Source organism: Bombina bombina, chromosome 4, assembly GCF_027579735.1.
Source record: "Bombina bombina isolate aBomBom1 chromosome 4, aBomBom1.pri, whole genome shotgun sequence".
NCBI classification, from domain to species: Eukaryota; Metazoa; Chordata; class Amphibia; order Anura; family Bombinatoridae; genus Bombina; species Bombina bombina.
Window position 1 is genome coordinate 114,111,598 of NC_069502.1, and position 20,554 is coordinate 114,132,151.

The 20,554-nt window shown below is 37.9% G+C and overlaps 1 protein-coding gene across 1 annotated transcript in view; it reads right to left on the reverse strand.

The window, feature by feature from the left end:
* The window catches only part of LOC128655268 (aminopeptidase NAALADL1-like), a 154,533-nt gene that overhangs the window by 56,367 nt on the left and 77,612 nt on the right, over positions 1-20,554 (reverse strand). Inside the window, exons 13-15 of the mRNA XM_053708928.1 lie at positions 11,615-11,706; positions 4,043-4,133; positions 798-879 (exon numbers count right to left, since the gene is read on the reverse strand). Of these exons, the coding sequence (XP_053564903.1) occupies positions 798-879; positions 4,043-4,133; positions 11,615-11,706 (265 nt within the window). The remainder of the gene's footprint in view (positions 1-797; positions 880-4,042; positions 4,134-11,614; positions 11,707-20,554) is intronic.

Below are 20,554 nucleotides of genomic sequence, written 5' to 3' on the forward strand. Positions count from 1 at the left end.
CCTCCACACCTCCAAGGCCTTTATAGAACAAAAACATTCATCCTGAAGCAGAATTTAAACTCCTGGCTATGAAAAGGGAATACAGCACATAACAAGTGAATACACTGCAACCCTCTCTGGTAGCCAAGGGGTTAAAGTGCTCTGCTTGTTATGTTTTCATTCTAGGCAGCATTAGAAGCCTTGTACAGTCCTAACCTGTTCTGAAGCTTTCATTCCTCAACAAAAAGTTTCTGCACCACATCAGCATGGAGCTTGGCTGTGTGAGGAAACAGAAGTACATAAAATAAAAGTGAAACTAAATATGCCTGGCGAAAATGGGAGGGGTTTAGTTTTAATCTTTGCCCCTCTCTCCTTCATGGCTCCCTCAACTGCTGTAACATATTCCCAATGAAACACTCGACTTTGTAGGCACCTGGCAGTACAATTCTTACTAAAATAAATGCCCTCATAAAAAAAAAAAAAAAAATTTTTATTACTGACAGGCAGGCGCCCCTCACTGCAAGGCGCCTGTAGGCACATTCCTACTGTGCCTAATGGGAAATCCGGCCCTGGCTGTGTGCATGAGATGGAGACAAGTGAAATAGCTAAATTATATGATGTGTATAAATGTCACACTTAGCTGTGTGCATGAGACAGGTGACATAGCTAAATTACATGATGTGTATAAATGTCTCACTTAGCTGTGTGCATGAGACAAGTGAAATAGCTAAATTACATGATGTGTATAAATGTCACACTTAGCTGTGTGCATGAGATGGAGACACGGGACAGGTGATCAAAAGAAGCCAGAAGCTTACCTGGGTCAATATGTTTAGCGGCATAATCAAACGTGTCAAAGGCTGTATGGTAAGCAGGATATATCCGGGCCTTAGACTTGCTCTGTAGAATATAAAGAAGGTCAACCATTTTCTAAATGCATATAACAAATTACCATTATCCTAAATCAAACTGAGTGGTTTTAAAGAACATTTTGTGCAAGTGATATTTGTTTTAAACCAAACTGATGTACATTTATAGGGGCATATTTATTAATGTGCGAGCAGATTTGATAAATATGCCCCATAGGTTTTTTTTAGGGTGGCATTATACAATATGAAGCAAAATTAAAGACATATTAACTTTGGATAAAAAATGTCAAGATTGTATTAAATAGCATCTTAAAAGCACGTTTCTGATAATAAAATCACTAAAACAGCACATTACATAGCAGACATCAGGTGTGTTTCCCTTATGTACTGAAGCTTTATCAATGCCATATAGAAGTTTTAAAGGGACAGTCTAGTTAAAAAATTAAACTTTCATGATTCAGATAGGTAATGCAATTGTAAACAAATTTACAATTTACTTTTATCATCAAATTTGCTTTGTTCTCTTGGTATTCTGTGTTGGAAGCTAAACCTAGGTAGGCTCATACGCTAATTTCTAAGCCCTTGATGGTCGTCTCTTATCTCAGTATATTTTGACAGTTTTTCACAGCTAGACAGAGCTAGTTCTTGTGTGCCATAGAGATAACATTGTGCTCACTCCCATGGAGTTATTTGAGAGTTAGCACTGATTGGCCAAAATGCAAGTCTGTCAAAAGAAGTGAAATAAGGGGGCAGTCTGCAATGGTTTATATACAAGGTAATCACAGAGGTAAAAAATATATTAATATAACTGTGTTGGTTATGCAAATGGGTAATAAAGCGATTATCTATCTTTTTAAACAATACCAATTTTTGAGTAGACTGTCCCTTTAATTACACAGTTAAATCAGTTATTTAATCAATACATCCCTACAGTAATCCCTAATAACACAGGGAAATAAGAGAGTGGTCTTTTCTACCCCTCCGTTTAAAGTGAAGGATAATTTTCATGTGAAAGTGCCCGGTTTTTAAAAAAAACTATTAAAAACAAGGGCACTTTCATTCATGAAAATTGACATTTCGGCCGTTTTTTTAAAATATACTTACCTTTTCTTCTTGAAGCCGCTCCAGTGCTTCACCAGCCCGTCGCAAGCCTCTTCATACGTCAACAATGACTATTCCGGCATCCTCCAATCACAGCTTCCCCCCAGGGTAATCATTGCCTGAGGCAACGCCGTGATTGGAGGAAGCCAGTTTCATCATTGCTGAGTAAGTAAACCAGGAAGAAGCAGGCGGGGCATCGTTTCAGAACGGCGATCCGCATTTCAGAAGAACAAGATAAGTATTTTTAAAATATGGTGCTATGTCAATTTTTATGGATGAAAGTGCCCCTGTTTTTAATAGTGACCTTCACTTTAAAGTGGCCCAATTTATTCATAGATAATAGTGACATATTGTAATTATCAGGTTTCACCTCTATAGTTAAATATCATGCATGTATTAAATATCTAGGTACTGTGTTAGTTTGCTTTCTATTCAGTAAAGAACAAGGAAACAGGTCCCACAACATAGGGGATTTTATTGGATATAAAATAAGCGTGTTTTAAGAGATATTAAACAATAACAGTTTTTTTCTGTAACATGTTGCAGTATTTAGAGACAGTATATATTTATAATACTGGCAAACTGCACTACAAATACAAATTAAGGCCCCGTGGATGTGTTTAGTCACATGCCTGACTACAGGGGCAGAATTACCATTGGTGCAGCAAGTACAGTGGCACCGGGGCCCAAGTCCTGGGGGAGGCTATAGCAGCCAGTCTATACAAAAGAGTGGGCAGAATGTATGCAATCCTAATGCAGGGAGCCTTTTATTAGTGCAGTATGCAGGTCCATCTATCTATCCTCAAAATCATTATTACATTTATATTATTACTATTGCTTACTACGGAGTTACCTTTGGGGTGGTGCCTAATTTTGTTTGCACCAGGTCCCTCTGCTAACCTGAAGCTAATTTCAGGTCATAGTGACTGACGCTATTGTGTCTCTGCATCTCTTACAACGTAATGTCAGCATGTGGGTAAGAGGTGCTATAAAATGCTCAGGAGATTAATAGTGACTACTGTTAACTTTGTGCAGTATTAGACCTTTTTGATTCAGGGCTTTTAAAAGATTGGGTGCACAAACACACATGCACATATACACACACACACACATATTCACACAAATACACATAAATACACACACATATACACACACAAACACATATATATACACAAATACACACATATATACATAAACACATATGAACATATATACATACACATATAAACACAAATGCATACACAAACACACACACACATATATATATATATATATATATATATATATATACAAATACACACACATATACATAAACACATATGCACACATATACATACACATACAGTATATACACAAATACACACACACATACAGGAGTCAAGTCCTACAAAAAAGTGTGGGAACTAACCAATATTTCCACCCCCTTCACAATTATTATAGTTTTATATTTATATAAAGATAGGTTATATATATTTATAGATAGATTTTATATATATATATATATATATATATATATATATATATATATATATATATATATATATATATATATATATATATATACACTTTGGTTAATGAAAGGTTAAATGGTTGCCTTTGCGCCTGAGAATCCTCTTCTATCACACCCACTTAAGGTGCAATAGTCCTATTTCTGCTGAGGGGAGCTAAATAACCCCAGAGCAAGCCACACAGAAATGTAAGCACCATGTGTTACACACAGTGTGGAGTGTTCACACAGCAAGACTGCTGACAGGCTTGCATTTAGTGTATTGTATATAGTGTTACTGCCCCTTACTAGAGGATCTCACTATCCCTCTAACCAGACTGTGTAGCTCCCCACACCAGCAGTGTTTATTGAAGTGTTTCTGTTCTCTGTCCAGAGGGAACGTTCCCCCTGCAAAAATAGTGCAGGAACTCCGTTCCCATGCGTTCCCACTCGACTTGACCCCTGCACACATACATACACAAACACATACACACACACACATACAAACACATACACAAATACATACATATAAACATACACATACGCACATTAGTGATATTCTACTTTGCCAGATTACCCATGTTACATAAATCAAAAGTAGTGTTACCCTGTCATAAGTATATGCAAGGTCCATGCAAGTGATCCCCAGGTAGTGGAGAAAAGGGGCATAGTCACTGCCAGATCCCAGTGTGCCAAGTCTATAAGAAAAAATAGCAGAGTCAGTGTTGCAAATTCCTTTACCCACCTCTTCAGCAAACTAGACAGGGAAAATTAGGTGAAACAGCATAGATCCATAGAAATCCCTTGCCTGTTCTGTATATCCTATATTATTACATAGTTAATAAAGATTCTGTTTCCTGTTTAAAAGGGATTTATCTAAAGGTCTTATTCTTATGACATTTTTTTGCATTATTGCCCTTGCTTACTAGGGGTTAAACACAAAGGTAAAGTCCAGCTACGACACTACAATCATTGCAGCTCCTCAGTTATTGGTGGCTACATGTGACTGCTGCCCTAGCTCACTGACTGCAGCTCTCAAGCAGGACTTTACAATTACAATACATTTTAACTCTTGCACAGTCCAGATAACAAGTGGCGCAATAATTATTTTTCGCACTTGAGCTCTGAGTTCAAGTAAAAAAAAATTAGGGGGGGCTGAATTAGCGAGCGTATTACAAGTTGAAAGTAAAATGTTAAAGCGAGAGTGAAAGACTCAGACGCGCAAACTTCAGGATTTAGGATATCATGACTGCTCTAACTTCTTCTCCCCATAGACTTATATGGGGCGCACTGAAGAAAGCTTTTTCCATTTATCTCTTGCATGCTAACCCGACACTGCGCTAGATCAACTGTGCGTCAGGAATACTTTACATTCTTATGATCTTCAATAGAAGAAAATATTCTTTTTATTTATTTATATATATATATATATTTATATATATATATATATATATATATATACAGTATATATATATATATATATATATATATATATATATATATATATATATATATATATATATATATATATATACAAAACACGGAAGGACACTGCACTCTCAGACCGGACTGGGTACACATCCTATGACCCTGCAACATGCACAGCCATGGGTGCACAATAGCACTCTCAGGAAGCTGCACTGTCCACAGAGTCACAGGCAGATAACCTAGGAAGGTGACCAGACGTCCCCGATTTCCGGGAACAGTCCCCGGATTGAGGATACTGTCCCCGGACAAATTATGTCCCCGGAAATGTCCCCGGGAAGACAGCCCCCTGAGTGTAACCACATGTCAAGGTACACAGGACCGGACACGCAAACTCCCTTACTCCAGACGCGTGCAGAGAACATTCAGAGCCAATAGGATTGAGCTTGCATTCTATTGGCTGTTCCAATCAGCCAATAGAATGCAAGCTCAATCCTATTGGCTGATTGGATCAGCCAATAGGATTGAAGCTCAATCCTATTGGCTGATTGCATCAGCCAATATGATTTTTTCACCTTTAATTACGATTGGCTGATAGAATTCTATCAGCCAATCAGAATTCAAGTGATGCCATCTTGGATGTCGTCCCTTAAAGGAACCTTCATTCTTCAGTCGCCGTGGAAAGAAGAGGATGCTCCGCGCCGGATGTCTTGAAGATGGAGCCGCTCCGCACCGGATGGATGAAGACTTCTGCCGGCTTGGATGAAAACTTCAGCCCGCATGGATGAAGACTTCTCCTGGCTTCATTGAGGACTTCTTGCCACTTGGATGAAGACTTCTGCCACTTCGTTGAGGATGGATGTCCGGTCTTATAAAACTGTAAGTGGATCTTCGGGGTTAGTGTTAGGTTTTTTAAGGGTTTATTGGGTGGGTTTTATTTTTAGATTAGGGTTTGGGCTGAAAAAGAGCTAAATGCCCTTATAAGGGCAATGCCCATCCAAATGCCCTTTTCAGGGCAATGGGGAGCTTAGGTTTTTTAGATAGGTTTTTATTTGGGGGGTTTCGTTGTGTGGGTGGTGGGTTTTACTGTTGGGGGGTTGTTTGTATTTTTTTTACAGGTAAAAGAGTTGATTTCTTTGGGGCAATTCCCTGCAAAAGGCCCATTTAAGGTGCTATTGGCAGTCCAGTTTAGGCTAGGGTTTCTTTATTGGGGGGGGGGGCTTTTTTATTTTGATAGGGCTATTAGATTAGGTGTAATTAGTTTAAATATTTGATCATTTCTTTTTTATTTTGTGTAATTTAGTGTTTGTTTTTTGTAATTTAGTTAATTGTATTTAATTAATGTAATTTATTTAATTGTAGTGTAAGGTTAGGTGTTAGTGTAACTCAGGTTAGGTTTTATTTTACAGGTAAATTTGTATTTATTTTAACTAGGTAGCTAGTAAATAGTTAATAACTATTTACTAACTAGTCTACCTAGTTAAAATAAATACAAAGTTGCCTGTGGAATAAAAATAAAACCTAAGCTAGATACAATATAACTATTAGTTATATTGTAGCTAGCTTAGGTTTTATTTCACAGGTAAGTATTTAGTTTTAAATAGGAATTATTTAGTTATTAATAGTAAGTTTTATTTAGATTTATTTTAATTACATTAAAGTTAGGGGGTGTTAGGGTTAGACTTAGGGTTAGGTTTAGGGGTTAATAACTTTAGTATAGTGGCAGCGATTTTGGGGGCAGCAGATTAGGGGTTAATAACAGTAATGTAGGTTGCGGCGATGTTAGGGACAGCAGATTAGGGGTTAATAATATTTAACTAGTGTTTCTGATGCAGGAGTACGGCGGTTTAGGGGTTAATATGTTTATTATAGTGGCGGCGATGTCCGGAGCAGCAGATTAGGGGTTAATAATTTTATTTTAGTGGCCAGATGCAGTAGTAGTGTCAGTACAGAGGCTGTGAGAATGAAGTAGTGTTTCTATCCTGGATTATTAGTGACACATAAATACATATCCATTTTTAAACCTTTTAATCAATATTAAAATGATATTTTTTATACAAAAGAGTAAACATGAGTTTATTAGTTTATCTTAATGTTTTTGATGTGTTTTCTGAAACTTTTTTTATTCCTTACATTTTCTTTCAGGTCTCAAGTCACGCCAAGTATTCATCCACAATTTTGGCTTTCACTTGAGCACTAACTATAAGTTTCAACTTGTAATATGAGGGGTCGTGATATCCATTGAAAATATAGGGTGCGCTAGAGCAATATTGGCCACGCTAATCCTTCTCTGGTAAATCGGATTCACCATGGACTTGTAATACGAAGTTACGTGCTAATGTTAGCACGGTCAGCGATACTGCTTATTGTGACTCACACTATCATTAGTGCACCACTTGTAATCTAGTCACAGAGCTCTGGTAAACTGTTTCACAAAACAAAAAAGTGTCACAAAATACATCAAAATACATTGAAAAGTATATATGAGGTCTCAGGTGTTAGAGAAAAAAAAGGCAGACAAACGGCTTTAACTTTGAGAAACATTGCAAAAGAGTTAACTAGAGCTCTTAAGTTTGCGCTATTACGATGTGCATTAAATTAAGTAAATCGCATTTACTTTCAACTTGTAATACGAGCGCTATATCCGTCGCAAGCAAACAGCCGCGATAAACCCGTTTGCTCGCGTGCAACTGTTAGCGCTTCACTCGTAATCTGCCCCTAAGAGTTTGTAATTCTTCACGTGTAAAGGTCACTTTAAAGGAAAAGTAAACACTTTGAGATACTACAATAAAATGTTTTAATTATATGTAGTAAAACAATATTGCAACATACGTTTGTTATTTATTATATTCTCTTTTCCTGTAATTTAATTCTGTAAAATGTGGCCTTTAAAATGCCGGTTCAAAGTGCTGACTCCAGACTTAAAGGAATAAAAATGAAGCTTTTGTGATTCAGATAGAGCATGCACTTTTAAACAATTTTCTAATTTACTCTTATTATCAATTTTTCTTTGCTTTCGTGGTTATCAGCACCTGGGTAGTGCTTGCTGATTGGTGGCTACATTTAGGTACTAATCAAAAAAGCTCTACCCAGGTGCTGAGCCAAAAATGGGCTGTCTCCTATGCTTACATTCCTGCTTTTTCAAATAAAATTCAATTTTAACTAGACTATTCCGTTAATTCTTTATTTTATTTGATCAAATGTATATACATTTTCCAAACCATGGGCTCCATGCCTGTCAACAATTTGCTTGTGCAGTGCATCACAGGGGTTTTCATTTTTTTTTTCAAAACTATTACAAAACTCCAGGATAACTAATTGGCTTTTGCTTTTGACATTATTTTGTGCCACAAAAACTCCCCTTGCCACTTGCAGGGCCAGCCCATTTTCTTTCATAATTGGACTTAGACTGCAAGGTAAAACATGTTTTTCACTTTTTAACCATTGGGCCCTTTGTCTGTGTCTCATTGTCTGCTTGTGTTCTCATCTCTCTCTCTCTCTCTCTCTCTCTCTCATTTTGCTATCTCTTCTCTTTCTCAGGGCCTGATATTCAAAACTTCGCTGCTCAGGTGAGATGATCTAAGAAGTCTCGTTGGTATGGCGAGGCCCTTAAAAGATGAGATGTGTGAGTTAGGAATAAGAGTTTTTATGACGGGTAGATGTAAAAATCAGACAAGAGTAGAGAAGTAGCAGCCATTTTGAGGGATATGGGCCGAATTATCAAGCGGCGGGCGGGCGGACATGATTTGCCGCCGACAGCATATGCTGTCTGTATTTAACATTGCACAAGCATTTCTGGTGAGATGCTTGTGCAATGTCACCCCCTGCACATTCACGCACAATCTATTTTATTTATTTTTAATTTTTTTTATTTTATTTTTATTGAAGAAACATAACACAGTAATACATACATGGCAAATGAAGGTACAAATAGTATCTCAGGAATAAACACCATAGCAATACAGTAAAGTATAATCATAATAGCCAAACTTTTCTGTTCTTCATTTTACATTTTAGAAGAGTGTTGTGTCATCAAAGACATCTAGGTCCACTAATGGGACCTCATTCACATAAGTACATGGATGACACCCAGCACATACCTAGATAGCGTCAGTTATCATAAGTTTAGGCATCACATTAAACACAGTAGGATAATATCAATAAGCTTTTTGCAATGGAAATTATTCTGTGAGCTATCAATCAAATACATACGCCCATAGTCAAGGGCCGCCTAGTAGAATAGAATAGACATCCTAAATGTATAAATAGTAAGGAACATAAGTGTAGACACTATAACTTTTTTTGATATTTAAGGTCTGAAGAGCTTATCAGTATATACACAGGAGAAAGCTTTAGTTAGGGCTCTTCAGACTGGGCAAAGACTACAAAACTCTGCCAATAAGATAATGCGGAGGATAAGTTACTCACCCCTTACCGCATAGATGGGGAGGGGAGACGGAGGAGTGGAGAAGAGACTACTATTATATTTCCTCTCAACTGCCAACCCTTATAATAGATAGGTAAACATTCTGATACAGTCAAACTGTAAACCCATAAATATAGTTACACTAAACATAACGAAGTCCATGTAAATAATAGTACCTACAGTAGTGGCTATGTCAGGGATGTTTGAGAATTATGGTATAACTGATATATTCTGACTGCATTAGGGAAGATAGAATATCAATGTGGTGGTTGAGCATAGTCTAATACTCGACATAGGGATACTGGCTAAGTCAGAATCGCAGTCATGTGTAATGAGAGTTGATTCAAATTAATGATGCATCATCAAAGGTATCATCCCCTGCTGTTAAAACATCTCTTCACAATAGAAATTCACACACTAGTCAGTAAGAATAGATGCAGACTTAAGCAATTATATGAAAGAAGCAGTCCATATATGGTGAGAAAGAGCCCCCTGGGCAGTGGTGAGAAAGAGCCCCCTTGGTAGGGTAATTTGCCTCTGGAGGTATTATCTCATTTTTGAACATAATCACGGTCCCGTTTCCAGATCTCTCAGGAACCCCGTCTGCAGCGATCCCCGCAGCTGTTCCCTCCGTCAGGCATCCAAGGGTCACACTTAGCATCCGAGGGCCGGCCGCACCTCCCAGATCAGAGGCATATTGTAAGTGTCTGCTGCTCCTGTGGGCTAGAGCAGTCTCTGAAGGGCAGGCAGTCTCTGATAAGGGATGTCGAGTAGAATTCCCTTGGGTATCAATCTCGTGTATGCCAGACGCCACAGCCTCTCCTTCAAAATACCTAGTGCTGCCTTCTACTGTATCCTGGTAGCTAACGATCAAAATAAGCCGATCTAGTCTGCTCAGTAGTTTGCGCTCGTATTCATCAAATAGGGCTAGGATAGCCATGAGGGGATCCTCCATGTTCGCACCACATCGTAGCTAGGCCGCAATGAGTCGCCCTGACAGTGGGCTGTGAGAGCACTCCCGGACTTCTTCAAATCTTTAAAGCAAACTTTTAGATAGGGGTTTAGAATACTTCTCTCCTTTGCTATGGAATGTCAGGCCAAAAAGAACCCCCAAAATCCTTGTTGAAGCCGGGAGCTACTGCAGTGTGCGGCTAGTCCCTTTGGCGGTTAGCGCCACCCCCCCCCTCCACGCACAATCTTATGACCTCTGCTTCTTATCTTAAGTTTCCAGGGAGTAGATTGCAGCATCCACTGCTTGATAAATCTATCCCCTAGAGTAAAAATAAAGGCCTAGATTACAAGTAAAGCAAAAACATATTAGCACTATTGTGCATTAACGTTGGTTGAGAGCAACTAATTGCACTTCTATTTTTGTGGTCATATTACAAGTCCAGGTTACTATTTATCGATGGAGCGATAGTCTAAGTTGCACTAACATCTGCCTTTAGAATAGCACGAGTGTGCTATATCACTTACATAATAGATTTCTATGGGTGTGTGTTGTAAAGTTCATGTTGGATGGTGCTCAAGAGCTAAACTGATGGACGCTAAACTGAAGTTATGTAAAGTAGTGGAGTTCTCCACGTAGTTCTGTGCTATACTATTAATAACGATGATTTACTTCAAGTGTTAAAAAGCGCTACATTTTACAGCAGTATTTTGGATTGCACTTGAGGTCACTACTTGTAATACAAGCACAATGAGGGTGCTAACAGAGTGCACTAAAAGGTTTCAGCCACATTAAAGGGACAGTAAAGTCATAATTAGACATTCATGACATTTAGACAGAGCATACAATTTTAAACAACTTTCCAATTTACTTCTATTATATAATTTGTTTCCTTCTCTTGTTATCCTTTGCTGAAAGGTTTATCTAGTTAAACTCAGGAGCAGCAAAGTACCTAGGTTCTAGCTGCTGATTGGTGGCTGCATATATATACCGATTGTCATTGACTAACCCATGTGTTCTTTTAGAAACCAGTAGTGCATTGCTACTCTTTCAATAAATGATAACAAGAGAATGAAGCAAATTTGATAATAGAAATAAACTGTAAAGTTGTTTGGGTTTCATGTCCCTTTAAGATGCTTTGGTTAAATTATTTAACCATCCACTTGCAATACCAGATTGTACATTATTCTTTGCACAAAATTGCACAAAACATAACCCACCCTGCGCTACCAAGTTGCTCTTCACTTGTAATCTAGCCCACGTTACATATGAAAATTATAAAACAACAATACAATTGCAAGACAAAATGGTGTGAATGACTAGTAAGTACTGTATTTTATTTGACATGATTTGTCATTAACATAAAGAGAAAGTCTTACTGGGGTATGATTCCATGCTGAATGCTAGTACGATTAGAGTGCTTCTTCCAGTTATCATAAACAGTGAGCGAAGGGTGCAAAGGTGTATTAACCTGCATGAAACAAAAATATATGTTATGTTAGGAAGCAGGACATGAGAATACGTGCATCAATGGGACCTCACTTAAAAAACATGACACAATTTCTGCTTCAATATAAACTGTATCACTGGATTAAAAAAAAGGACATAAGGCAATAGACTGAAAAATGATCTGTTATTGATCCAAGTGCTGAAACTATTTTTTTATTTTTTTTCTAGTTCTTTTCTGTGAGTTTCCCACCAAAGTTATAGGTTGTTTATTCAGTAAACCAGGCACTTTCAAAGGTTCTGTTTATTTTTTAAAAAGCACAGGGAATAATCTCACTTACTACAACATGTGCAGCCAATGTTTTTTTTAGTCCAAGCTGGTTCAAGCCAGCTATCAGAAAATGTATTAATATATTAATATGTATTTATAGTACATGTATTTGTATGTGTGTTGGTGAAAGCATAATCACACACAAAATCACAGCATCATTATAACTACTAACAGCACAAAAACATATTTCTACCCTTGTAATTCAATACCAAATGGAAACCAATAATTAAAGGACCACTAAATACAGTAAAATTCCATATTATACAAAAACCTAATGAAACGACAATGTAATAATTCTGCCAAATTAATGTTTTCCCCATTTGTCAGTGTTTTATCAGATTCTGCTCCTTTGTCAGAATCTGCTCCCTCTGATTGCGCATGTTCTGTATGACGTAATCGCACTCCACATATGTTAAATAGGAATATGTGGAATGCGATTATGTCAATCAGCAACATGCGCAGTCAGAAGGAGCAGATTCTGACTTGGAAGCTGTAGTGTCGGATTTTGCTGCCCAAACAAATGCGCGCATATGCTGCTAGATCGCTTGTCATGGTGAGGAGGATAAAGGCTACACTGCATGGGGTTAAATAGAAGCGATGTGTGGATGAAGCCTGGGATGATGGAAGGGGGAGAGAGAATATGTGTAACCTCAGCTGGTATATAATTCCACTTTAAAGAACAACGCTAGGAGGAGACTCAAGGAGCCAGAAATTCAATGTGACATGATAGTGAGAATATATATACAGGTGGCCCTCGGTTTACAACAGTCCAATTTACACAGTTTCAGAATAACAACCTTTTTTTCCAGTCATGTGACTGCTATTGAAAAGCATTGAGAAGCAGTGCATTTATTAAAATAGCCAGTAGGTGAAGCTGTCCGCTTGTGTTGCAGCAAAGCCAAGGAAGCTGAAATTAATCAGTTTAACCAGACCTGAGCTATCGAGCAGATTTCAAAGGAACAAGATCTTCCTGTCTATAAATCAGTCCAGATTGGAATGCATAGAACTGTTTGCAGAAAAATGCAAGTGAAGTCTGTGTTGTGTGATTATTTTATAAGGTTTATAATGCTGTTTAGCATTTAAAGTCTTCATTTCAAAGCTTTAAAAATAATGTATTAGGTGCAACTTATGACAATTTTGAGAGGGGCCTGGAACCTATCTCCCTCACTTCCCATTGACTTACATTATAAACTGGGTTTCAATTTACAACGGTTTCGATTTACAACTATTCTTTCTGGAACCTAACCCCGGCGTAAACTGAGGGGTACCTGTATATATATTTATATATATATATATATATATATATATATAAAACTATAGAAATACATACATATAGTGTATGCAGGATACGCTGTAATTGTAGCCTTTATCCTCCTCACCGTAGCGATTGCGCGCATTTGTTTGGGCAGCAAAATCCGACAATACAGCCTCCAAGTCAGAATCTGCTCCCTCTGACTGCGCATGTTGCTGATTGACATAATCGCATTCCACACATTCCTATTTAACATATGTGGAGTGTGATTACGTCATACAGCAGTGATGTGCAGTAATAGGAGGCAGGGGAGACAGCGCCTCCCCTGTCCAATCAGAAAAAAAAAGTTTTTAATTATGATTAATAATAAAAACAAAAGTTGTGTTTTTGGTTTTACATATTTGACCACGCCCCCCCACGGGTACAATGCCCCCCCCCCCTCCCGGTCACCACCAGATGCGATCCCATCCTGAATCATCCATGTTGCGCAATTAGGAGGCAGTGAGCCGTTCCGCTGCCCTCCATTAATTGCGCAACATGGTTTCTGATACTGTTCTTAGCTTAGCGCCACCCAGTGGTGTTTAACCGGGCCCATACCACATTTCAATAGAGGCGGTTATCAAAATCGCCTCTATGATGGAGCTGATTCCACAGCCAATCACCATCAGCGCTGCCAGGGGGCGTGCCAGCCGGGCTTTGTTGAGTGACGTCGGAGTTACTGGCGTCAGTGGCGGGAAGCCTGAGGGAGCTGCTGCACGTACCTGCCGAGGGAGTCTATCTTGCATGAGTGTCACTGTGACTGTCAGTAGTGAGTGACTGTGTCCAGTCCAGTGATCGCCCTGTCACCTGTCAGTGCTGAGTGAGAGAGAGGGACCGCCCGGTGCCAGACAGTTGTGGACTTTGTGGTCAATTAGCTGAGCTCAATCAATGGACTAGTCCGGAACTCAGCTGGAGGACTGAAGCAGTGACTGTGAGTGAGCAGCTGAGCCGTTACCGTAACTGCCGTAAGACATAACTTAGTGTTTTCTTTGTTGAAGCAGCAGCTGATGACACTCATGACACTGATACTACTAGATTTAAGTATGTGCGGCCACATGCCACTGCCTTATAATGCACATGCCATATTGCAGATGAACAGATCAGATGGCCAGATGCAGTATGTTTCAGGTCACGGTGTTCACCTGGTGACTGTGTTGTGTTTAATGAAACTTAAGTTTCAGAATGAGGCCCATTCTGAAACTTAAGTTTATTAAACACAACACCGTCACCAGGTGAACACCGTGACCTGAAACATACTGCATCTGGCCATCTGATCTGTTCATCTGCAATATGGGCAATTTTTTTCTGTCTATAGCCCTATAATAGTTTGTGAAAAAAAAAACTGAGCTTTCCAAAGACCATACCCTAAACAAACAGATTTACTTGAACTTGCCAAGAAGAGCAGAGATATACTAGTGAACTTGGCATGAAAAGGCAGTTTTAGTAAAAATACCCTGATTGACCATTACAAGCCACATCATAAAGGAGCACAGGTTTCGTTATTGGGTGAATTTGCACTGAGATTTTAATAGATCTCATTTGAGAGGTCCCCAGCTTCAATAAGAACTAATTTTGCAGTAGCTGGTTCCAATAGGCCAAACAAGCACTGCACTACATATTATTTAACTGAATGTGCATGCAACCCTGCAAAGCCACACACATAGCACAGCAAGTATTAGGCCATAGGAAGTAATCAGGAAGTTCAAGTTTGCCAATTTCCTATTACAGGTATATGGAACTTGTTTCCTATAGCTATTTAGAGGATTTCAAAAGGGACGTATACATTACCATTAATGGTCTGTTCAGTTCTAAAATTGTATTTTAGAACTGAACTCTCTTTAAAGAGTGCTCTGCCAAATTACAAAGCACTCCAATTTCACATGTAGAATATTAACTTTGTTTAATAGTGGTGTCAAATGTATGCCTTATTTTAAATCACTATTGTGTAAATAATAATAATAATCTCATTAAAGGATTGTAAGGTATAATATATACATTAAGTGCTTGTTTGCTGTGAGTTCATCTCTCCTAGTCTCTTGGCTTCCTTTATTAAATTATGGGCTCTCTAGTCTGCATATCTATTGTTTTGATTTTTATTACCCTACATCCACTAGATATATTTTAATCATATTTATTTTTTAATTCTGATTAAAAACTGGGAATGTGAAAATGTCGCCCATGATTTGGCAGTTTTGTTTTCTGTCTGTGCAAGTGACACTGCATCTGTTTTAATTCTGTTAGGTGGCTCTCCTCATCCTTACCCCACTACTAAATTAATTCCATTTTAGAATAAGATATTTTGGGAGACCAATTGCACTAACATATGTATTCATTTACACCAACAATCCATTTGATGCCAACTTTTTTTTTCTTGGATAGTTATTTTTTAATCAGTTTTTTTTTAATAAACTTTTTTTCTTTTATGATTAATCAAGCAACATACTTTGGAGTGCAGTAATATTTAGTTGTTTTAAGACGTTTTGTGATTTAGTGAGATATAGTGAGATATATCTATTTTGGTATTTCTGTGAAGCACACAAACCCAATTTTTTTCATGATCCAGATAGAGCTTGTGATTTTAAACAACTTTCCAATTTACTTCTATTATCTATTTTGTTTTGTTCTCTAGATAACTTTTGTTGAAAAGGATACCTAAGTAGGCTCAGGAGCTGCTGATTTGTGGCTGCACATGTTTGTCTGGTGTTATTGGCTCCCAAATGCATTCAGCTAACTCCCAGTAGTGCATTGCTGCTTCTTCAACAAAATATACCAAGATAATGATGTAAATTAGACAATATAAGTAAATTGGAAAGTTGTTTAAACTGTACAGGGAGTGCAGAATTATTAGGCCAGTTGTATTTTTGAGGATTAATTTTATAATTGAACAACAACCATGTTCTCAATGAACCCAAAAAAACTCATTAATATCAAAGCTGAATATTTTTGGAAGTAGTTTTTAGTTTGTTTTTAGTTTTAGCTAGTTTAGGGGGATATCTGTGTGTGCAGGTGACTATTACTGTGCATAATTATTAGGCAACTTAACAAAAAACAAATATATACCCATTTCAATTATTTATTTTTACCAGTGAAACTAATATAACATATCAACATTCACAAATATACATTTCTGACATTCAAAAACAAAACAAAAACAAATCAGTGACCAATATAGCCACCTTTCTTTGCAAGGACACTCAAAAGCCTGCCATCCATGGATTCTGTCAGTGTTTTGATCTGTTCACCATCAACATTGCGTGCAGCAGCAACCACAGCCTCCCAGACACTGTTCAGAGAGGTGTAGTGTTTTCCCTCCTTGTAAATCTTACATTTGATGATGGACCACAAGTTCTCAATGGGGTTCAGATCAGGTGAACAAGGAGGCCATGTCATTAGATTTTCTTCTTTTATACCCTTTCTTGCCAGCCACGCTGTGGAGTACTTGGACGCGTGTGATGGAGCATTGTCCTGCATGAAAATCATGTTTTTCTTGAAGGATGCGGACTTCTTCCTGTACCACTGCTTGAAGAAGGTGTCTTCCAGAAACTGGCAGTAGGACTGGGAGTTGAGCTTGACTCCATCCTCAACCCGAAAAGGCCCCACAAGCTCATCTTTGATGATACCAGCCCAAAACAGTACTCCACCTCCACCTTGCTGGCGTCTGAATCGGACTGGAGCTCTCTGCCCTTTACCAATCCAGCAACGGGCCCATCCATCTGGCCCATCAAGACTCACTCTCATTTCATCAGTCCATAAAACCTTAGAAAAATCAGTCTTGAGATATTTCTTGGCCCAGTCTTGACGTTTCAGCTTGTGTGTCTTGTTCAGTTGTGGTCGTCTTTCAGCCTTTCTTACCTTGGCCATGTCTCTGAGTATTGCACACCTTGTGCTTTTGGGCACTCCAGTGATGTTGCAGCTCTGAAATATGGCCAAACTGGTGGCAAGTGGCATCTTGGCAGCTGCACGCTTGACTTTTCTCAGTTCATGGGCAGTTATTTTGCGCCTTGGTTTTTCCACACGCTTCTTGCGACCCTGTTGACTATTTTGAATGAAACGCTTGATTGTTCGATGATCACGCTTCAGAAGCTTTGCAATTTTAAGAGTGCTGCATCCCTCTGCAAGATATCTCACTATTTTTGACTTTTCTGAGCCTGTCAAGTCCTTTTTTGACCCATTTTGCCAAAGGAAAGGAAGTTGCCTAATAATTATGCACACCTGATATAGGGTGTTGATGTCATTAGACCACACCCCTTCTCATTACAGAGATGCACATCACCTAATATGCTTAATTGGTAGTAGGCTTTCGAGCCTATACAGCTTGGAGTAAGACAACATGCATAAAGAGGATGATGTGGTCAAAATACTCATTTGCCTAATAATTCTGCACTCCCTGTATACTCTATCTGAATCATGAAATAAAAAATATGAGTTCCATGTCCCTTTAACCATAGTTACCCTAAAATGTACATTTATGATGTACTAGTTTGAAAACATTCTCTGCTCTCATTATAGCGGAACCAGTGCACAGGTAAAATAATCAGCTGATCAGTAACACCATGGTTACTAACCTGCTCTCACCCATCAGCTGATTATTTCATCTATGCACTGTTCAGCTATAATTTAAACCTGCCCTGTTGGGGGGTACTTGCGGCCTGCGGTTTATGTGTTTCTCCGGCGTATCATATCTAGTGCCTCACCAGCCTCTGACCTCACTGCACGTCACTGTCATATAGAGCATGCGCAGTCAGAGGGAGCAGATTCTGACAAAGGAGCAGAATATGATAGAACACCGGCCTCAGAGGCGTAACTAGAAGTGCAAGAATCTAAAAAGGGCCCCTACCCACCCTAAAAAAGGTGATTTTTTTTTTTTTTAACATTTAACACAGAAAAAAAAATGTGAATCAGATTACATGTCTGCAAAAGGAGGTACCCAGTGCCCACAATCTGTGAGATGGTCTGACCCCCTATTACTGTATATAGTGAGACTGTTTAACCCACCAGTACTGTATATAGTGAGTTAGTGATACAGTCTGTAATCTGCCGGTGAGATGGCTGGCCTGACCCTACCCGCACCAGTACTTTATAGAGTGACCACAGTAGTCTGTGACATAGTCCAGCCCCCCCGTACTGTATATAGTGGTATTATATAGTGACACTGTTTACCTCCCACCCCACCCCCATGTTGTAGTAACAAGGTCTGTAATTTGCTGGCTCCACAAACATACACACACACACATACATGCATAAATACACACACAGTCAGATACATACACACATACACACACACACACATGCATAAATACACACACAGTCATATACATACATACATACACACACACACATGCATAATTACACACACAGTCACATACATACATACATACACACACACACACACACATGCATACATACACACACACAGTCACATACATACATACATACATACATACATACATACACACTAGGGATGGGCGAATGTTTCTAAAAATTCGAAATTTAAAACAAATTTTTATACATTCGTTTGTTCTAATCGAATTTCAAATGTTTATATAAAATTCTAACATTCTATTTTTGAATATTCGTTAGAATAATAGAATGTTTAGCTATGTATTCATTCAATTTCAAAATGTGATATTCAAATTTGAATGTGACATTCAAATTCGAAATAGTATTTCTAGTCTGCAACTGTGTTTAATAAATGTAATAATCTAATTCAAATGCTACATTCGAATGTCACATTCGAATTTTAAATAGTATTTCTAGTCTAATACTGTGTTTTAAATGTAATATTCGGATTCGAATGTGACATTCGAATTCGAATGTGACATTCGAATTCAAAATAGTATTTCTAGTCTAATACTGTGTTTTGTAAATGTAATATTCGAATTTGAATGTGACATTCAAATTTTAAATAGTATTTCTAGTTTACAACTGTGTTTAATAAATGTGATATTCGATTTGAATGTGATATTCGATTCGAATGTGACATTCAAATTCGATATAGTATTTCTAGTCTAATACTGTGTTTTATAAATGTAATATTCAAATTCGAATGTGATATTCGATTCGAATGTGATATTCGATTCGAATGTGACATTCGAATTCTAAATAGTGTTTCTAGTCTACAATTGTGTTTTATAAATGTAATATTCAAATTCGAAAGTGACATTCAAATTTGAATGTGACATTCGAAAACTGTAAATAACATTCAAAAATTGAATTTTTAAGAATATTTGTTCTTATCAACATTCTATTATGTAAATCAAATTTCTACAATAACATTTGTTCTAACACACACACACACACATGCATAAATACACACACAGTCACATACATACAAACACATGCATAAATACACACACACAGTCACACACACATACATACATAAATGCACACACAGTCACATACATACATACACACACACATGCATATATACACACACAGTTACATACACACATACATAAACACCAATGGGTAAAACAGAAACACTAAACCCTGTAGTCAGAGACAGAGACACTAGTGAAGCATCACATCACACTCACATGATATCAGTGCAGGCAGTGGCAGGTCAACGTTTATATTGAAGAAAAAGAAATTTAAGCTGGTCCCCTACCCTTGGGGGTCCAGTCACAGTTGTGACCCTGCGTCCCATGTAGTTCCACCCATGACCTGCCTTCTGTGTCATGTGACAGCCATCAGCCAATCACAGACTAGTATACGTATACCCTGTGAACATGTGCACATGCTCAGTAGGAGCTGGTGCCTCAGAAAATGTGTGTATAAAAAGAGTGTACAAAATTTGATAATATAAGTAAATTGGAAAGTTTCTTAAAACTGTGTGATCTATCTCAATAAAGAAAGTTTAATGTTGACTATAGTGTCCCTTGCGTTCAAATCCACTAAAATGTAAAATGTAAATTGACGGTAGAATTATAGTGTTGTGTCATTAAAGGTTTGGCTTTGCTTTTAGAAATATTTTGGCGCATACAAACTTCTAAATAACCATAGATGGGCCATTTTTTGTGTGCAGTAGATTTAGTATGTAAAAATGTGTTTTAAAGTGAATTTTTAGTAAACATATTGTGTGACTAAGTTCCCAATATTATTTAAAAAGAATAGTTGTCTCTTGATGTATTTGCAGGCAATTTTTTGCAGCAATTCAAAAAATATGTTGTGCTTTTGAAAATGGATGTGAGCTGATACCTTTTTGTTTGTGTAATTACTGGGTCATATTGGCAGCACTCCAAGATGTGGATT